At 34.0% G+C, this 21,878-nt stretch overlaps 1 protein-coding gene across 1 annotated transcript in view; it reads left to right on the forward strand.

Moving 5' to 3' along the window:
- Positions 1-21,878, forward strand: part of PPFIA2 (PTPRF interacting protein alpha 2) — a 471,528-nt gene that overhangs the window by 96,328 nt on the left and 353,322 nt on the right. Inside the window, exon 4 of the mRNA XM_081084175.1 lies at positions 4,054-4,107. Within this exon, the coding sequence (XP_080940301.1) occupies positions 4,054-4,107 (54 nt within the window). The remainder of the gene's footprint in view (positions 1-4,053; positions 4,108-21,878) is intronic.

Genomic DNA, 21,878 nt, shown 5'->3' on the forward strand with positions numbered 1-21,878 from the left:
GAATATGACTACCTACCATAGACTGCATTTTAATTAAGAAAGTTTTAATTTCAGGCCATCCTTTGTGGTTACTTTATATCTCTGAGTTTGCAAGGCCACTCCATAGCACCCCCTGAGCTTGTCAGGTTAGTATGTGGGCCCTTTTCGCCCACACTTTGAAGGTTGCTATAACCACATTATAAAGTTGTTTATAATGTGTATAAAGCATTTAAAGAGAGTGCCTGGAATGTAAATGTTCAGTAAGGGGTAGCTAGTTTACTAGCTATTAAATCTAAAGCATGAAGTATAATAGAGTTAATAAATTCTGTAACAGTAAAAAATCAAAGTTTGTTTTAAATTTTTTTAATCAAATAAATATTACTATAGTAGTTAGTTTAAAAGTTTTCTAGGATATCAATGTATTTACTTTTGATGTCCTCTTTGGTTGCTATCTATATAAAAATAGATTTAAAAAACTTTTAAAAAAAATCTATCTAAACAAGATAGATACATTTGTCAAGGGTTTCGGTTATATTTTATAGGTAAAATATTTAATAACTATAAAAGAATTTACTCACTTTTAATTATGTTCAGAGCATCTCAAAATAATTATTTATTTAACCTATTAATTTTACCACAAAAAAGCATTTATCCACACTTACGCTCATTCATACATGATTTTTTTTTTTTATTGAGAGATGAAACATGCTTAACAGGGTGTCTGTCCAAGTAGGACACTCTTTTTCAACTTATGCTCAAAGTAGAACACAAGCTCAAAAAAGTTTTTCAATTAAACAAGTGAATGGAATAAAAATGTACATCTATACTCTGTTTATAGCCATGAGTTCAGCGTTTGCTTTAATTCAACATGTTAAAAACCATAAATATCAATGCATTTCTATTTATTTTTTAAATTCTCATTTGCTTTATTTTTCTCAGGACCATGACTATCATGAAAAGCTTAAGATTTTAGAAACCTGAAAATTTTCCCAGTTTATCTATGATAGCAAGAAATTCATGATGGAACTTTTAACACTATGACAAAATGCATCAAATTGCTAAAGTACTTTTTAAAACTGAATCAATTTCTCTATTATCTCTGGTAATACCATCAGCAATTCTACTGTTAATTTAAGTTATATGCCTCTCTATGAAGAACAGAAGGTATTAACTCAAAATGCACTTAACATATAATTTTCTTTCATTTTAAATGTACTCACAATAAACCTTTCATAGGAATAGAATTTGGAACTTTTTTTTGTCATGGTCATAACAGGAAAATGGGTTGTGTGTTTTTTCTGTTCATCTAATAGTTTAGCCATTTTACTACCAAATCTTCTCAGTTCATCCCTTAAAACTCTGAAACATTTTAAAAAATTATATTATCTTTGGATTTATAAGGAATATTAATTTTGTTGGGCAACTTATGTATATGTTTTATACTTTGCTTTTAAGGACATAATTTATAGATGACTTAATAGAAATGTTAAAGAACATGCAAGATCTAATAATGTAGGTGATTTGGTTGTTTATAGTGTGTATGGTATTGGAATAAAGAATTTTAACAGGATGGAGAGGGGGAACATTTTAACAATAGACAGAACAATGCAGGAGTATTAATTAGGACCTTTTGGTTTTTGAGAGCCAGAAATGATCTAAAGTTTGAAGGCAGGGAGAACATTTAGTATCAAGCATTGTTCATACAATAAAATTACGGACTTTGACTATACCATTATACTTTCCAGAACCTAAATTGCCTTAATTCTCTGGCAGGCTCTTACAACATTTGAAGCAATTTTTGTAAGCCTTTTTATGGAGCTAGAGTCAGGGAGCAGGAAGGTTCCCCAAAGGAATGATGGATAGGAAAACATATTATATACAATATTTCCATTACGGAGAAGACAACTTAATTTTTTTGGCTAGCATCCCTTGTGATTTTCTTGTCATTTATGGCCCTAATAAAATATGCATGTCAAAATTCATCACCCACTGAGTTCCCATTTAGAATCAGCTTCTCCAAATGGAAACTTGCATTGCACCATCCCTTCCTTCTCCCCAGCCTTCAGTGTTTTCTTCACATGCTCATTTGAGCCCCATATTTGTTGTTAAGATTCCCCATTTTTTGAGATAACCAGGGAAATGGTGTGATTAAGTCCCAATGAACTAGTAACATAAATCTTCATGATATCAAGGTGTTGGCTGTTTCTCTGATCATAGGTATTTATTTTCTTCTTTCTATCTTTATTCAATTATTTTTCATTTGATTTTTTTAATACAACAATATTTTCCCAGGTTCCTCAACCTCAACCCTATATGTATGAGATGCAAACATATAAGAAGTGACCAGGATCACACAAAGGAAACTTTTTAGCAAATAATGTAACTCTTCAAGGTAACCCCAAACTCCTAACTGACAGCCTTTGAGCAGACAGTTTCTTGATTGGTTGCTTTTTCATTTTGGAGTGTGGGCCCATGGTTTTAAAATCAAAACACTTGCAAACGTTAACATCCTGAGAGATTTTGCTTAACACCCTGGACGGTTAGCTTCTTTTGGCAAAGTGGTCTGATTAGAAACCCTAGAACCGAAGCCCTGCAATGGCCAGGCTGAGCTCTACTTGTCCCTGCAATATGCATGCTCTCCAGTGTGTCACAGCATCACTCATTTCTCCATTGGCAATACCTTTGGCAATCAATCTACTCAGGCATGATCCTCTGTGGTTAGTGACTCAAGATTAGAAATGACCCTTGTAAAAGAATAGCTAATCTATCCCTCTCTGTTTATAGTTTCATCTATGTATGAAACCGGAGGTCAACCGAGTCCAGTGCTCGTGCTACTACCTGTCACTATCCAGCCAAAACGCAGAGACAGGGGTTAGACCAGTGGTTCTCAACCTTGGCTGCACATTAGAATCACCTGGGAATCTTTTTAAAATCCCGATTTCTGGGCCTCATCCTCTGGAAATTCTGTTTCTTTGTTATGGGGTGGGGGCCCAACACTAGTAACAAAGAAACAGAATTTTCAGAGGATGAGGTCCAGAAATCGGGATTTATAAAAGATTCCCAGGTTATTCTAATGTGCAGCCAAGGTTGAGAACCACTGGGTTAGATTATAAATGTGCTTAGTATCAGATGCTGGAAATTTGGGAAGGTAACAGGTGAAAACCCTAACATCCGCCTTCCCTTTAAACTTGTTAGGAATAAGCTTTTAAAGGGGAATCAGGGGAAGAGAGTCTGGGTAAGGGTACAGAGGGGGCTCTGAAATTTGAGTCCCTGTGGGGGTCCTGGGTCTTGATGAATGTCTTCATTACTGGTCCTCAGAACAGGATGGCCCAGTGTCCTGAAACCGGTCAAGTGAAGATTGGGTGTGCATCATCCCAGTGTTTCTGAGACCTAATCCATCAGCCTATGCATTCCTGGTGGTCAGGCATGTAAATCCGGGGCTGGATTAAAAGTCTCTGTTCTTGTCTGGCCAACTGAGACTGCAACAAAATCTTAGCCAGAACATAGGTTAAACACATACCATTGATGAATCAATTACTTACACATCCTGTTAGTAAAGGGGAGGGAAATGAAAGAGAAAGGAAGAGGAGGGGAAAAAAAAAAGTAATCCTATTTTCTTCTACCCTTGTACCCCTATCATAGAACAGATGGATTATGGGTGATTGAATCATTTCTATAGGTTCAGCATTTTCCATGGGATTAGTATTCTTGCAAATGATATACTGTATTATATTGAAGTTTCATTAATTTTTTTCATTTCCTTTCTTCACTTACTTTAGCTCCTCAGAGAACAAAACATCTGCTCTCCCTCCTACAGCCTTTTTTTGTATAGTCAGGAACACTTCGTCTATTTATACTTTTTGTTTTTATAGATTGTACAGAGTTGGAAACAAATCTAAATGTTTAGATACAGGCTATTTGTGTAGTATTTGTATAGCAAGATGGTCTAAAAACAGAACAAATGTAGCTTAGTTACCTAAGTTTGTAGCTTAAAGAAAATATTACACTGTGGGACTGGGAAGTTCTCCATGCTGTTGAGTAGCATTTTACAATCAACACCTCTCCCCTTTTCAGGATATCGAATCCCTAACAGGAGGTCTGACTGGTTCTAAGGGGGCTGATCCACCGGTAAGTTAGCTTCTTCATTAAATTTAACTATTAACGAATTGAATTATGTACACACCACATCATCAGACGGTTACTTGCATACAGTGGTTATAGAGGTAACTTTTTGAAATATATAGTTATTGCAGTAACAATACAAAAGTGTGAACTTGCCTTATGGTGTCATTTGGTGTATAAAAAAGTTTTAATAACTCATAAAATTCTTCTCCATGTATTGACTCTAAAAATAAGAATAAAGACTTCATTAGAGTATGGAAATGATTTTATGTCTTGCTAATAGATTATACCAAAAGTTAAAATCTTTTGGAATTTGAGAGTTTACCTTTCCAAATATGAGTGTATGATTTGGGTTGCAATATATTTTCTAATTATTTTTTCAGCCTATTTGATCAACAGTATTGATTCATGATATTGCTGTTTCTTTTCTACTTTACCTAGGAAGCCTCTAGAAATTTAGAAAAAGTGTCCAAAAGTTTTAAAGAAATCATTTTATTGTGTTTTTTTTGTTGTTGTTTTTTCCATTGAGAAAGAGAGTGGCAGAGAGGGAGGAATGGAGAGAGGGAGGGAGGGAGAGAGCGAGGTGAAAGGATGTGAGAGGAATGGGAATTGAATCTTTGATCCTTTGGTGTGCAGGCTGACCTTGTAACCACTGAGCAAAATGAGCCAGGGTGAGAGAATTATCATTTTTGCTCAATAGTCTAGTTTTGGAATATTTTGGTTCTTTCTGTGATGTCTGATTTCAGAAAACATTAATTAATATAACATTCCTGTGATTTCATGTTTGAAGTATAAACATGAACTCATGCTGTATGTCTAAAGTACTAAGATTCAATTTATTTCAGCAGTCAATGCAGTAATGGTATCACCATTTGTTTTTTTACTCAGCATTGTAAGATTTAATGTGGAAAAAACAGAAACCAAAGTTATCAGTTTTTAGCTGGACTGCATGTAGACATACAGGTGAAGAACGTTATTACATTGAAACACCAGTGAGCTGTTAAAAAGATCACTTGTAGTTGTAGCTTCTCTTCTGTCTCCCTCTCATGTGTCTCGTGTTATCTAATCTTCATCAAATTGCAGGGATTTTAAAAAATGTATTGTCTTCAGATAGTAGCTTATATTTAGTTCCTGAACCAATAAGATTTCAGTATAAGACAAAGTGAAATGTAAGTCAGCCCAGGAAGTATATTGTGACAGGATTTATGGCCACCCTTATGTGTAAGGAGTATAGGTCACTGCTTATGTGATATAATTTCACCCTGCTGTCTTGCATAGTGTTTGTACATAATCTAATGAACAAAATAAACTGATGAACAAAATCGATCCACAGACACAGATGCATGGAATAGACTGTGGAATCTCAGAAGGAAGATGGGGTTGGATGGGTGAGTGGGAAGAGATGAACCAAAGAACTTGTATGCATATATACATAACCCGTGGACACAGACAATAGGGTGGTGAAGGTCTGGGGTGGGAAAATGGGGTGGGCTAGGAGGGGCGAAGGGGGGGGGAGGGGACATATGTAATATTTTAAACAATAAAGATTTTAAAAAGTGAGATCACTGGGTCAAATGGGAGTTCCATTTTTAATTTTTTGAGGAAACTCCATATTGTTTTTCACAGTGGCTGTACCAGTCTGCATTCCCATCAGCAGTGTACTAGGGTTTCATTTTCTCCACATCCTCACCAGCACTTGTCATTTGTTGATGATAGCCATTCTGACAGATGTGAGGTGATACCTCATTGTCCTTTTAATTTGCATCTCTCTGATCTGACTGAGCATTTTTTCATTTCTCTTGGTCTTCTGTATGTCCACTTTGAAGGAGTGTCTATTTATGTCCTTTGACCATTTTTAAATTGGATTGTTTGTCTTCCCTTTGTTAAGTTGTATGAATTCCTTATATATTTTGGATATTAACCCTTTATCAGATGTATCATTGCCAAATATGTTCTACCATGCACTGGGCTCTCATTTCACAAACAAAGGGGACATCTGTAATACTTTCAACAATAGAGATAAATAAATTTAAAAAGTTAAAAAAAAAGAAAAGGAAAATAAATCCATTTCCTTCAATGTATCTTTCTCATCTGTTCATTGATTCTGGAAAGAAGTATACAATTAAGATCAATCAGTTTTAAAATGATTTGTCTCTTGTTCAAAACAAAACTAAACATCTATCTTCTGCAAATAGTGATAGAACTCTTATCCATTATTTACATGTTAAAATAATTTGCTTTATCATGTCCTGTCAAGAAAGCATCTTTCTGCCTGGCCAGTGTGGTTCAGTGGTTGAGCGTCAAACTAGGAACCAGGAGTCATGGTTTGATTCCTGGTCAGGGTACATGCTTGTGTTGCAGGCTTGATCCCAACTCGAGTGCATGTAGGAGTCAGCCAGGCAATGATTCTCTCTCATCATTGATGTTTCTCTTTCTCCCTCTCTCTTCCTCTCTGAAATCAATAAAAACATATTAACAAAAAAAAACCCAAAACCAAAAAAACATCTTTCTAAGCATAAATGATTGAGTGAGCATAAAGCCTAATTATTGGAAGCCCCTTGCAGGGGAAAAGGTCACAGACAGGCAAGATGGTGTTCTGAACTCAAACTTAACCAACTTCATTCCCATTCACTAAATGTGACATGCATATGTATATGTATATTTACACATATGTATGTTTTTTTTTCTTTAGACATAATTTATAATATTGTGAAGATAGAGGTTCTCTCTTTGCTATGTCCTGCTATGATAATGGGTATTTTATACTGCTGCCTACAATGACTGAAATTCAATGACTGTGCTTACTTTATAACGTTTGTAGAGTGGAGAACATAATGCATATTTCATAGTACATAAGAGTTTAGGCAATCTGGGGGTGGGGTAGTAAAAGTACACATAACTTTAGTGTCTCCCATGGTTAAAGAACAAGCTGGGGTGTATTACTAGGAGCTATGTAATGAAATAATTTGTAGTCCTCCCTAAAGCTTATGGAAAGTAGTCTTAAGTAAGAAGTTGAAATGATGATAGTATTCTAGGAGTTACTTCAATCATTTAAAAATAAGGCTTTTAATGAAGCTATTATTTTTGCCCCCAAGTTACAAAACTGAAGTCAGGTTAAATTATACATAACCTAAATCTATTTGAAGTTTTATATTTTTTTCTTTAAAAATTCCTTTGCAATAGTCATTTAAATCTCTTATTCATTTCTATAATTGTGTCTTTTGTATAAATATTTATAGTGAATTTCTAAATCCTTTCTATGATGAAATTTTCATTGGTTAAAAAAATGAAGGTTCTCTGATTTTTCATTCCTTGAACAGAATATATAAAGTGCTGAAAGAATGCATAGCTGTGGACTTATTTCTTTACCAGTATAATGAAATCCCAGATACATATTTAAATGTTATATTTAAAAATTGCAAATTTTTCTGTGGATAGAAATAAATATTACTTTTGAAGCATAAGAAAAAAGTGAATTTTTCACTTTTTAAAATACCAAGCGTGTATAAAAGTTGTGTCAAATTTTGCAAATGTTATAAATAAATTTGTGTAATAAGAATAAATTTGAGGAACTCCAGAAATATAGTTTGCATTAATTAAGGCTATGTAGGTATTTTAAAACTTGAATTAGTCTCAGTTTTAATGCTAATAATGAAAGAACCAGTCATTCATGATTTTCAGGGGGGTCAATTCAAGTTTTCTAATGGTTTTCTTTTGAAAAGGATTTTAAAAAGCATGTTTTTAAATTCAGACCCTGGAAATTAGTTGCTGCAGCAAAAAGAACTTGCAGATTTTTCTAAATCACATAGTAATTATAGAAAAAAATTCTATCAGTAAGAAAAATATTAACTGTTAAATGTTAACTTAGAATTTTATTTGAAATATTATATTAGATATTCTACATTTGAAATGATTTTCATTTACAAAAATTGGATTAGAGATTAACCTTCAGCATAAAAGCAGCATACATTTATATATAAAAAGTAAGGAAAAGAGAATAGATAATTAAAATCTAAAAGGTAAAATATTATTAAATAGAACTTTTAAAGAAATTCCCATAGTGTTTTAAATTTTAAATATTAACAATATTAAAATGTGAAAAACTTGTGAACTATAAGTTATCAGGGGTGTTTCACATGATTGTCATCCAGCCTTTGGGAAGCCAGGGTAAGGTCTAAGCCACTTAACTTCATATGGCCAAGAGGATTCTGGATACTGAAGCACTGAGTACAAGGTCTGAACATCATTCAACTGTGCCCGCTGTACCTGGCATCTGGAGAGTGTGGCTATGCAGTTCCATGTGGAACCAGTAGTGTGACAGATTGTTTTCCTGTCTGGGGCCAGTGAGGCAGTGACATAGAGGTGTTAGCCAGCCCCTGGACAGGAACCAGGACTTTTCCCAGACTGTGGGCAAGATTTAAGGTGGGATTTAGTAGCTCAGCTTGTTCACCAATACAGTATTACGTTTATTCATGTAGACCCAAACAGACTAACATACACAATGAGAGGATTTTCTCTTTTATTTAATTTTATTAAATGTATTGGGGTGACATTGGTAAATAAGATTATGTTTCAACTGCAGTTCTATAGTACATCATTTATATATTGCAGTGTGTGTTCACTACCTAAATTCAAGTCTCCTTTCATCAAACTATATTTGACCACTTTACCCTCTTCTGCCTCCCCCTCCACTCCATGCTCTGGTAACCATCATACTGTTGTCTGTATCTATGAGTTGTTTGTTTGTTGTTTTTTGTTTTATATTCTACATGAGTGAAATCATAAGGTTCTTGTCTTTTTCTGTCTGTCTTATTTCACTTAGCATGATATTCTCAAGATCCATTCACGTTGTCCCAAATGGCAGTGTTTCGTCTTTTCTTATAGCTAAGCAGAATTCCATAGTATATATGTACCACATCTTTATCCAATCATCCACCAAAGGATATTCAATGTCTTGGCCACCATGAATAATGCTCCAGTGAACATAGGGGGTACATATATTTTTACTCATAGATGTCTTCAGTTTTTAAGACAGATACCCAGAAAAGGAATTGCTGCGTTATATGGTTGCTCTATTTTTGATTTTTTGAGGAAATTCCATACTGTTTTCCATAGTGGCTGTACAATTTTCATTCCCACCAGGAAAGTATGAGGGTTCCATTTTGTCCATAGCCTCTCAAACACTTGTTACTTCTAACACTTGACAACAGATTATTGCCATTTTAACAGGTCTGCAGTAGAATCTCACTGTGGCTTTCATTTGCATTTCCCTTATAGCTAGCTAATGGAATTGAGTATATTTCATGTATTGTCGGTCTTTTTATGTCTTCTTGGAAGAAATGTTTCAACAAACAATAAAATAAAAAAGCAACTACTTGAATGGGAGAAAATATTTGCAAATAATACCTCTAATGAGAGACTGATGTCCAAAATATGTAAAGAACTCATATAACAACTAAAAACAAAAAATCTACTTAAAAATGGGCAGAGGACCTGAGTTTCATTTGGTTTAAGAAACATTCTGATTATTAAATAGCTATTTGTTTTCTTATCATTTCTGATTTGTTTTAAAGGTTAATAGAGACAAAATTTAATAAAGAGGAATGAGGGCCAAATCTTAGACAACATGAAACATTCCTGAACACATTGGTCCAAGGTGGGAGTGTGATATTTCAGAGTGCTTTTATGAGGTGTTTGAATTAATTTCCCCTCCTTGCTTCATCTGGAATTTACAGCAAGATTGCCACTTGGGGTATGCAGTTCTTTTGTTTTCCTTTCTATTTTTTACCTTTGGAGTAATAAGATCTATAAATTTGCTTCCTTCAAAACTTGGTACTTTTTAATTGTTCTAAGTTTCCTTTATCCAAATGCTAATGGTTCTCTTTATTTCTAAAGTGTGTTTAAAAAGTGATTCTCTATCTAGTTCCTATCCTTGGGCTTGAGATGCACAATGTGTTGAACATTCTACAGTTCCATTAATTATTTTCCCCCACTGAGGAACCAGAATTGTACATTCCATATTTCTGTACTTTTTGTTCTCAATTTAATGGTCTTCCTGTTGGTTCTTAGCAATGTGAATAAACACTCCACAGAATTGAAAACAAATTTAATTTCCTGAGGGTGCTGTTTAGACCAGGTTATATATTTTTCAAATTGTAGGTGATCTTACAATTTAAAAGTCTCCAAAACTGATTTTAATTTGATTACTCAAAAAATGCCAATGTTCTGCTTATCTGCTTCAAAGAATAAAGGAATAAAGGAGGTTAATCTAAATCATGATCTAATTTAATATATTTTAACCTGAATGTTATGCTGCTATATTACTTACTTTTATTCTCCTATTTTTAGTCTGAATTCTGTGTATATTTCAGTGTATATTATATACTAGACATTTGGTTAGGTTTTGGAAATACAAAGGCAAAATGCAGTTTTATATTTCAGAATCTTGCAATATAGGGAAGTTAGTAAAAACCAATTACAATATACTGTAAGCAAAGAATGAGATGAAAGTAAGAGGGTTGTGTAATTCCAATTGGTGGGAATGAAAAGTGGCTGGAAAAACAAGGAAGGTAAAGAAAAAAAAATAACTTGATAATTGCAGGATGAGTTGAAGTTTGCCAGATGAGGAAGGTGGTGCATGGTATTTTAAGCAGAGGAAATAGTGTCTGCATAGGTCAAAAAATGAGAAAATAACTTCGTGTGGATAGATTAAGAAATAAGGAAGAGGATAGGAAGTAGGATGTTGTCAGGGCAAGAAATAAGACATTTCATGGAAAGAATTTGAACTCTATATTAAGGATCATGAGGACCCATTAAAAGTTTTTAAACAGGCGAATCATTTAATCAGCTCTCTCCTTTAGAAATATTTTCTTGGCTCTGGTTAGAGAGTGAGTTAGAGAAAAGACTAAAGCAGGGAGACCAGTGAAAACACTCTTACAGTCACACAAAGCAGAGATTATGAAAATGATTATGGTAAGTTTTTAGAGTGTCTGTCCCACTATATTATAAAATGAACTGAGGGTAATAACTCAGGAGAAAGTCACCATTTTATTTTGAGTAAACCACTAAGTTATTAATATAAACCTTGCAGTGGTTTTCAACCTTCCTAATGCCACGACACTTTAATACAGTTCCTCAAGTTGTGGTGACCCCTGACCATAAAATTATTTTTGTTGCTACTTCATAACTGTAATTTTGCTACTGTTATGAATCGTAATGTAAATATCTGATATGCAGGATGTATTTTCAGGGGTCACGACCCACAGGTTGAGAACCGCTGCTTAGAGTGACAGTGAGAATGAAGAGGAATAGACTGATTCTTGAGATGTTAAGGACATAATGAATACACAAGATTGGAGGTTGTTTGGAGGGAGAAGAATGAGGCTTATTGCGAAGTCAAGGCTGAATTTGAACTTTCTGGTTTGACAACTGAGTGGCTGAAGGCATCATACATAGGAATAAGAATCTGATGAGCTACAGAATTTTTGGAAGGGTGATGATGAGTTCAGTTTTGGACACATTAAATTGAGCTGACTGATTTGGCAATACATAAATGATTTTGGAATTTACAGGTGATACCTCATTTATAGCCTTTTATTTGGACATACTCAGTAGTGAATTGGAGCTATTGGAGTTGATGAAATCACTCCCCCCTCCCCCCCCAAAAAATGTACTCTGCATGAGAAGATAAGAGAGTTCTTCTCTGAGAAAGAAAAGCATTGAATAAAAATCAGAGGAAAGGGAAAAATTGGAACTAGTCTATACCTCAAAAAAAAAAAAGATAATACAGAGATGGATACAAGGAAGGAACACCAGGAAGATGTGGAATCATGAATGCCAAGGTCAAAAGAGGGTGGCAAAAATGACTTATTAGCAGTTTCATGATGTTGAGAGTTCAAGGCCAAATTACTCATTGAAATTTAGCAGCAAGAAGATAGAGGGTGATTTGGTGAGAGTAATTTTAGTGGAGTAATTCAGGTGCAATCAAATTTCCAGTGGCCTGAAGATTAAATGGAAGATAATAATTAGATTCGGTCGCAATACAAAACAATTTCGAAGTGCTTAATTATGAAAGGGAATAACAGCCAATATAGGACATGAGGTTGTGAGACAATTATTTTAAAAAGAGAAAATTTGAGTGTGTTGAAATATGTGGAAAGCACATAAAGAGGGAGAAGAATTAGGGCTGAAAAGAATGGACTCCAGGGCATGTCATATAGAAAGAGCAATGTCTCTTCAAATTTAAAATGAAAGTAGAAAAAAGGATGAAAACTGATGCAAACATATTTGCAGGTAGGGATTTTACAAAGTTGAGAGTTTCCATTTAATGGCTTCTATTTTCCCCATGAGTTTTTTAAAAAGCAAATTAGCTGATAGTGACAGGGGAGATGATGGGATCAGGTGTTTAAGGAATATGGAGAAAATTTACCTAGCATGATGGATTGTGAGGCAGCTAGGTAAACCATAGATGAACTAGTGGAAAGTGTTTAAATATTGTATGTCTTATTTATTCATCATGTTCAATATAACTAGGTATCGGCCTCTTGAAAACAGGAATTTCTGTCTGGCTTATAGCTGCATCCCCAATGTTCTGAATATGTCTGGCACATAGTAGGCCTTAAATAAATGTTTAATGAGCAAATAAATGAACCAAGCTTGATAATACTAGTAAGTCTTCAGACAGAAAAAAATGTGGATGAGCTATTGCAAACCTCAATAAATAAGAGAGTAATAGGTGTGACATGGAACTTCCATTGTTGATTCAGAATTTTATTTAAAGACACAAAGCATTGTACCATTGGTAATAAGTATCCCCATGTTCTATGGAGAAGTGCTAGACATACTCACACAGACTTAACTGGAGTAGTAACAGTCCTGTAAGTGTAAATCACCACCTTTAGCCTCTCTAAAACAGCGGTTCTCAACCTGTGGATCGCAACCCCTTTGGGGGTCAAATGACCCTTTCACAGGGGTCATCTAAGACCATCGGAAAACACATATATAATTACATATTGTTTTTGTGATTAATCACTATGCTTTAATTATGTTCAATTTGTAACAATGAAATTGGGGGTCTCCACAACATGAGGAACTGTATTAAAGGGTCGCAGCATTAGGACGGTTGAGAACCACTCCTCTAGAACAAGACCAGAAAGGACTCAATAGCAGAATTTCAGCTTGTAGGGAAGTCCTGCAGGGTTTTTACTTGTGAGAGACAACGTTATGCTTCTCCAAAGCCAAATGAGGGCAGAACCAAAGCAAGGACTCATAGATGGTCTCTGAATCTGGGTATTTATTCGGCAGCTGAGTCAACATGTGATTCCATGAAATAGATGTGAGGGCAGAAAGAAATTAATGTGCCCCTTGGAGTTTGAGGACATGAATAAAATTGAATCAGATATTCCTATATGCTAGTGTAGCTAGGGGAGAGGAAAGAAATAAATCAACAACATTTTAATTAGTCTATTTATTAATATTTCAGTTTATCAGAATAGGTATTTAAAATGTTGGTGGCATGAATATCCAGTCAAAATAATGAAAGGTTGTTCATATGCAGGAATTTTATCATGAGAGAGATGTGATGCTTAGTATATGTGGCACCAAAAAGATCTCCATGATTAAATTTCCTACTCATTAGTGCATTACTGATTAGAACTATTTAAACATCTATATTTCAACACAATTGAACTACTTAATCAGAGGGCACATTAGAATGTGGGTTTCTATATTAAAAATTAAATTATGCTAGGTATAAAAGTGAGCAAGATATATGATTTTTAAAAATATGTTTTTATTGATTTTAGAGAGAGGAAGGGAGAGAGATGGAGAGATAGAAACATGGATGAGAGAGAAACATCCTTCACCTGCCCTGCTGCATGCCCATCACCCACTGGGGATCTAGCCTGCAACTCTGGGGCATGTGCCCTGACGAGGAATCACACTGGTGACCTCCTGGTTTATGGGCCGAGGCTCAACCACTAAGCAACATTGGCCTGGCAAAATATATGAATTTACAGGCTCACACTTGAAAATTGGGTTTAGACTAACACTGAATATAGGAAGCATTTTTTATATCTTCCAGCATATTCTTTCACTGGTGATTAATATGTTAGGAAACATTTTAGAAATGTTTTCAGTATTGGTGAAGTTATTTGGGAAGCTCAGAGTAATAAAACAACTCCTTACTGGGAATAGATTTACATGATACTTACAGTTAATGTCAAAGGCACTTGAAATTTTTTTGAAGGAAAAACAATCTACACTAATAAAAGAGAAAGATGAAAATTGAGCCTCACTTTGTGACACCCAACAGCCAATCAGGAGTGAGTATGCAAATCAACCCAACAAAGATGGTGGGTTAATTTGCATACGCAGGCGCAGAGCGGTTGTGGGCAGGGTGGCTGCTTGCGTGCATGCCAGCACCAAGTGGCCTGGGTCCCGGGGATTGGCCTCCTCGGGACCCAAGCCGCTCTGAGCCCTTAGGCCCGCATGTAGGCCCAGAGTGGCCAGGGTCCCGGAACGACCCCTGGCCACTCTGGGCCTACATGCTCAGGTGCCGAGTAGAGGGGGGCGGGGCAGGAACATCTCTGGGACCCAGGCCCTCTGAGCAGGTGCGCATGCAAGCGGCCGGGAGCAGGGCAGGAACGCCCCCCGCAGCAAGCGAGCAGACAGCAGGGCCCTGCTTGTCCCTGGACATGGCAGCGAGGGGCAAGCAGTCCCTCACAGGGCCCCCACAGAGAGCAGACACCAGAGCCTGTGGTGGCATCAAGCAGGCAGGTCCGCAGAGAGCAGAGAACCACAGGGAGCAGGCCTAAGCCATCAGTAGGACATCCCCTGAGGGCTCCCAGATTGGAGAAGGTACAGGTCAGGCTGAGGGACTCACCCCTGTACATGAATTTTGTGCACCGGGCCCCTAGTATGTTAATGAAAAAAGACAAATAAAATAATTCAGAAACTTGTATTATTGCAAAGATATATTATTTTTGTTAATAATAAAACATTGAAATATATATTAAGATATACTTAGTTTCCTGGTCATATAATTTAAAGTTTAATGTGAATTATGTTAATTTGCCTCCCTTTGCTCCCCCAAATATCTACCATAATTCAGGCCAAAATAATAATATACTTTGAACTACATATATTGTTCATACTTATATTTTGTTTTGTTTTTTCTACCTTCTTTTCTATTTCTGTTTAATTTTATTATGTAAAGATTCATTTATATATATACACATATACTTAATATAGCATATATAAACACATAAATCTATATAAAACATATAATGTTCATAAACACATATATATATTTGCATGTATTTCTTTTTTATTTCTTTTTAATTTATTTTTTTAATAAATATATTTTATTGATTTTTTACAGAGAGGAAGGGAGAAGGATAGAGAGTTAGAAACATTGATGAGAGAGAAACATCGATCAGCTGCCTCCTGCACACTCCCTACTGGGTATGTGCCCGCAACCAAGGTACACGCCCTTGACTGGAATCGAACCTGGGACCCTTGAGTCCGCAGGCCGACGCTCTATCCACTGAGCCAAACCAGTTAGGGCATGTATTTCTTTTTTTAAAAAAAGGATATTTTAGTTTCTTGAGTTCTTGATTAAACAAAAGGGCATTTTCTAATTAGACTGTTCTTATCTAACATAATAAAGTGGGACTGTTTTTATTCTTGATCAAAGATACATATAATATAGGATGTTTATGAGAAAAAAGATAGATGAACACACCTTTATACATAGAATTGCTCATTAACATGAAAAATATAAAGTAAAATTAAAGGTTTATTTGCCTATTGTGTACTCAGCACATTATTCTGGTCACTTTAGAAAAAATAAACTATAACTCAGTACTATAAATATTTGCACTCTAACTGGGTAACAATTGTTTATCTTAAAAACCTGATTCATAAGTGTAAAAAAGGTATGTAGGTAAATAATTACTTTTGTGTTATAGGAAAATAATGATGATAATTATATTGGGGGAGATTTTATTTTTATTTTCTGGGAAGACTTATTTTAAAAGGTGAATGTTGAACCAGACCTTGAATTAATCTGCATCTAATTAAAATCTTTATTTTGAATAAAAGGAAATCAAGAGTCTTTCTTCCCCTGATATCCAATAGTACAATTCTGTAGGCTTTAGCAACTAGTAAAGCTGGCTGCTGCCACTTATTTACAGTATGTTTGGTTAAATTTAATTGCCAAAGTTATTTATACTATAAAATTAAAACTGGTTTTAAGATATATTTTAAAAGGTATATATATATATATATATATACACACACACACACACACACACACACACACACACACACACACACACACTGAGTGGCCAGATTATAATGACCACCTCATCAGTACTTCATTGACACTTCCAAAAATACTTCCTAAGCAAACACTCTTAAGGTTTTATTATTAGTATTATTTGCATAACTAATTCACTTCATTGTACTGATGGGGTGGTCATAATAAGCTGGCCGGTCATAATAATCTGGCCACTGTGTGTGTGTGTGTGTGTGTGTGTGTATAATTTTTTTTTTTTTTTCTGTAAGAAGCCCCGGCAACCTTCTATTTGGGCTGCTTAACAGCTAAACACCTGTTCCTAAGCCTCAGTGAGTTTAGGCTGCTGGGGATGCTTGCACCCAGCTGGCCCTCTAATGGGCCATTCCAGCATAGCCTGAGGCAGTAGAACATCCACAGATCCAGTGCTGCTGTTATTGCCTTTTCAGGGATCCCAATGAGTGGATTGATGCTCCATCTCCTTTGGCAAGATGAGAAAATTTTTCTGAGAATTTTCCTTCTTTTTGCCGTTAGTTATTTATTAATCATAGGTTGGGTGGATAAGAAACTACAAACTTCTTTGGCTTGGGATCCTCCCATTTTTCCTCATTAGGCTTCCAGAGGAGGCAGCATTAGGGCTTCCTTGCACTCTAACTCTACCCAGGAACTTATGTCTCTGGGAAGGAACACTTATCTGGAAGGAAACAACTTGCTCTAGTTACTGTTCAGTAACTAGATTGTTTCAAATGCTTACTGTCTGGGAAACATGAAACAACAAAATGGAAATGCCTGAAATTGCATGCAGAGTCTCTCTCTCTCTCTTCCCCCACGCCCCCAATTTACATTACTCATAACCACTACAGCAAGCATGTCAAACTCATGGCCCGCGGGCTGCATGCAGCCCAAAATGAATATTTTTGCAGCCCAGCCAACATAACGGTATTAAGAAACGTTTTAATAAAAATTTCATAACTTAATTTTTATAATATCCTGTTACACATAATTATTAATAAGGAACTACAACGTTTGCTAATGACTGATTACTATAATCATGTTGTATTCATTTCTCTTATGCGCCTTACACCCAGGCGCACCATTTCTCTCCACTAATACTGGCAGCGAATATTTTAGCAGCTGATGGCCACGTCACTAGTCTTGGACTGACTTGTTTGGTATACGCAACAGGAAATATTTCGCTTTCATAGAACAAGAAAAATAGGTTTATTTGTGTTACGCTTATTAATTTGTGCAGTTATTCAGTGTCTGGTAAGTTAATGTTCAAGAAAAAAATTAATTTTTATTAAAATGTTCTATTATTTTATGTCAACGATTACTCATTTACTTCATCCCTTTGTATTCAGCATGTCTCTATCAAAATAAACCTACATTTTTATGAAAATTGAAGCTTTTGTTTTTTTGTGGCCCACATAAACTTAAACCTTGTTTATTTGTCCCAAGTTAGCCTTTCAGTTTGACATGCTTGCACTATAGATACTTTAAAAAGGAATCTGATTATATATTCATAATAAATTAAAGTTGAGATTCTGCAGAACTCCTACTTTCAATTAAAATCTATGTTGATTTAAGAACACCACATAAGGATATGATTTTATGATAGGCTATTAAATTATTTTTCAAAAAGATATTTGAAGCAATTGAAGTGTTTTTAAAGTTATAAATATTATAGGAAAAGTGGAAGAGTTATAATATTAAAAATTTAATATTTGGCCATAAAAGTTCACCAAGGTCCCTGACCTAAATAATCTTCTGGTTACATAAATTCTCCATATATTCTTACATTTTACTCATGGGAACCATTTATATTTTTACGGGAGTATGATGAATTTTATGGTAATGCTAGTTTTTTTCTCTATTTTTACTTTTCTTTATCACAGATTAAAATGTGTAGTCCACATGAATGACTGTTTTTCTTCTGCAAACAACTCTTTCTGCAATAAAAAGAAAACGTCCTGTTAGTAGGCTTATCCAAAAAACACTGGGTTTTATTTAATTTACATCACCATTCTCTAAAAGACAAAGAAACTAAAATTTGACATTACAACCAATAATATTATTCTAACTTTGAAATAAAAGTATATAAGTCATCGCATTAAATATAAGTGGGAAGAAATAGTCAATGTGAGGTAATGGTTGTCCAAATGAATTTCTAAAATACATAGCTTATAAGAGAGGTCTAAAATATGAGAATAAAGAAAGGTTTAGACTAACATGATAGAAAATATATACCATATAATATGATTTTTAATCAAATAACAACAATAAAAAACTAAATATAAAAAAAGATACTTAAGTATAAAAATTGGTATACCAGGAAGATAGAAATGTTAAATGCTTATGCACCTGATAAACACTTTAAAATGTAGAAAACAAAAATTAACAGAAGTAAAAGGAGAATAAAAACATGGTGGAGAATGTTAATATTTCTCTCAGTACATGACGGAACAAAAAAACAAATTTGTAAAGATGATGATAATTTGACCAATGTGATAAACTTGTCCTCAGTGATATATAGAGAATCCTGCACTTATTTCCCATAATCGACAAATGTACGTCGTATAGGAAGACTCAACAAATTTCAAAGAATTGAAATGATGTAGAATGTGTTTTCTTACAATAGCAGAATCCAGCTAGAAATCAATGCAAAAAAATGAAATTTAAAACATAAAATACTGAATTTTTTGCAAAGTATAGCATATATGTCTAATTAACTCATTGGTCAGAGAATTCAAAATAAAAAATTTTAAAAAGTTGAATTCAATGAAATTTATATACTAAACATTGTAATTCCCTAGTTATAGTCCTCTTAGAGAAAATTTATGGCATTAATCTATATAGTTGAAAAAATATTCAAAAAAATTGATTATCTGAGCACTTATTTCAAGAAGCTAGGAAATAGAAGAGCAAATAAAACCTGGGGTATATAGAAAGGAGGAAATAATGAAACTAATAACAAAAATTAATAAAGTAGAAATACTTAATATAGAGTATAAACAAATCTGAAAGTTGATGTAAAAATATTGATAATTCTCTGGTGGGTTGATAAACAAGTGAGACGCTGTAAATACATTAAAAAATAAGATAATTTGAATACAATTTATGCTGATTAATTTAAACTGTAGATGAAATAGAGAAATTCCTAGGAAAACACACTTTAACCAAGTTGGCACAAGAAATGAAAAATGCAAATACTGTAATTTCACATTATAGAAATAGAATCTTCAATTAAAAATATCCTCACAAAGAAAACTCTAGTGAACACTATAATTATTAAAGGAATTATACCAACTATTAAAATTTCTAAAAGTCAATTAAAAAGAAGAAGGGCTTTCCAAGTTATTTTGTAAGTTGCAGTAGTTTTCTATTGCTGTGTAACAAATTACCACAAACTTTCAGGCTTAAAGCAATACACTTATTATCTGAATATCTGTGGACCAGGAATCTGGGAATAACTTAGGTGGGTCCCCTACTCAGGGTTTAACTGACTGCAATCAAGGTGTAGGCTAGGCTATGTGTATGTGTAAGTGTACACAAATATTATATACACATATATACATGTAATGTGGAAATGACATCCAGCTGCCTTTACCGTAATCTGTCTAGTTAAAAGCAAATCACATGAACATGGGGAACACCTGCGGCCAGAAAAAAAATTATTTTTGATTAATCCTCACCCGAGGACATTTTTTCCATTAATTTTTTTTTAAGAGAGAGAGAGAATGGAAGGGAAGGAGTGGAAAAGAGAGAAACATTGATGTGAGACACATCAATTGATTGTCTCCCTCATGCGCCCTTATGGGGACGTAGAGCCCAGGTATGTGCCTTTGACCAGGAAACAAACCCGCAACCCTTTTGTGTGCTCTGGCTGAAGCTCTAAACACTGAGAAACCACCAGCCAGGGTGAGGCCAGAATAATTTAAGTTAAATTTAAATTTTTTAAAAATGTAAAATTAAAATTTTAAAAGCATTAGTTTAATATTTATAATTCAATGAAGGTAATTCACCAGCTTAATTAAGAGTGGAAAATCATATGATCATCACATATATCCAGACAAAATATAGATAAAAAGTTGACATTTATGACATACTTTTATATTATATACTGGTCATATAATGGTTAAAATTATGTAGTGATTCAGTATCATTAGCTATTGGCATGATAATTATTTTTAATGATAATATTTCCACATTCTAGAAATAGAAGTGAAGTTCCTTATTAATTAATTAATCGTTGTTATTATTTTATCCAAACATTTATTAAGTAACATTTGCCAGGAACTCAGTTGTTTTCCCCATTCATGTACATTCATGAGGATCTCTTCTTTTAAAATATTGGCAGCTCTCCATGTGCGTTCATTATACAGAGAAGACTACTCTATACTTATTAAGTTATTTATACATCAAAGTATTATACATCAAAAGTACTCAAAATGTACTGTACACTTATCAAAATGTATATCTATATTTATTTATATTTAATAATAAATATTTTTTTCTCTCACTCTTCTTTCCTTCCTTTTTATTTAACCAAACATAATAGCTCTTTCAGATCTTTCCATATTTAACACCTAGAGTTGTATCTAATTTTCAAAATTTATCTAATTACTCCCTTATAATAGCTAAACTATATACACTTATTTTTGGCCAACTGTACTAAATCAACAAAATGAAAAATCTTTAAGGAAATGTGACTTTCATCCTGGTTTGAATTTTTTAAAAGTGAAAAGAATTAGATTATTATAAGTAAATTATATAGTATACTTCCCAGACATTAGGAGTATGGAAATTTTTGAAGAAATTAATGTATTTATTTATTATATACTTTTTAAATTATTATGGAAAATGTATAAAAAAGTGTTATTCTCATTATATAGAAAAATAACCAGCTCTAGAATTAAGATTTAATTAAAAACTAATATCTTTTTTATTTTGCTACTCAGTGCAGAACTTTAATTCTAAAAACAAATCACCAAAATGCATATATTACTACTAATAATTAGTCAAGAATTTATGTTAGTATAGTTTTAAAATATTGATAAATGTCTGGAACTTGTTTCTTGTAATTTTGTTTTGCTTATCTCATGCTTTTTTAATATTAGGACTTAATATCGCTCATCCTAAAAAATGTTTTTTATGTATAAAATAGACTTTACTTGGTAAGCTACAGTACAGTTGATATCCTGGATAATATGCTAAGACTCTCTTCCTTCCTTCCTTTCTTCTGCCCTTCTTTCCTCCCTTCCTTCCTTTCACTCTCCCTTTCTCCCTCTCTCCTTCCTTTTCCCTTTAAAATTCTTATGGATCAATTTCTTTTGAAGCACTAATCATCTCTTTGGATTATACTAGTGCAGCCATCTTGATTGCTTATAGAAACTAGATGATTTTGGATGTCATAAGAAACACAGGTAAAATGCTATGTTCAATGTAGCCCTTAAGACATGCAATTCTAAATTTGTCAAGGCAT

The sequence above is a fragment of the Myotis nattereri genome, assembly GCF_964212035.1.
Source record: "Myotis nattereri genome assembly, chromosome: 2".
Taxonomy (NCBI): Eukaryota; Metazoa; Chordata; class Mammalia; order Chiroptera; family Vespertilionidae; genus Myotis; species Myotis nattereri.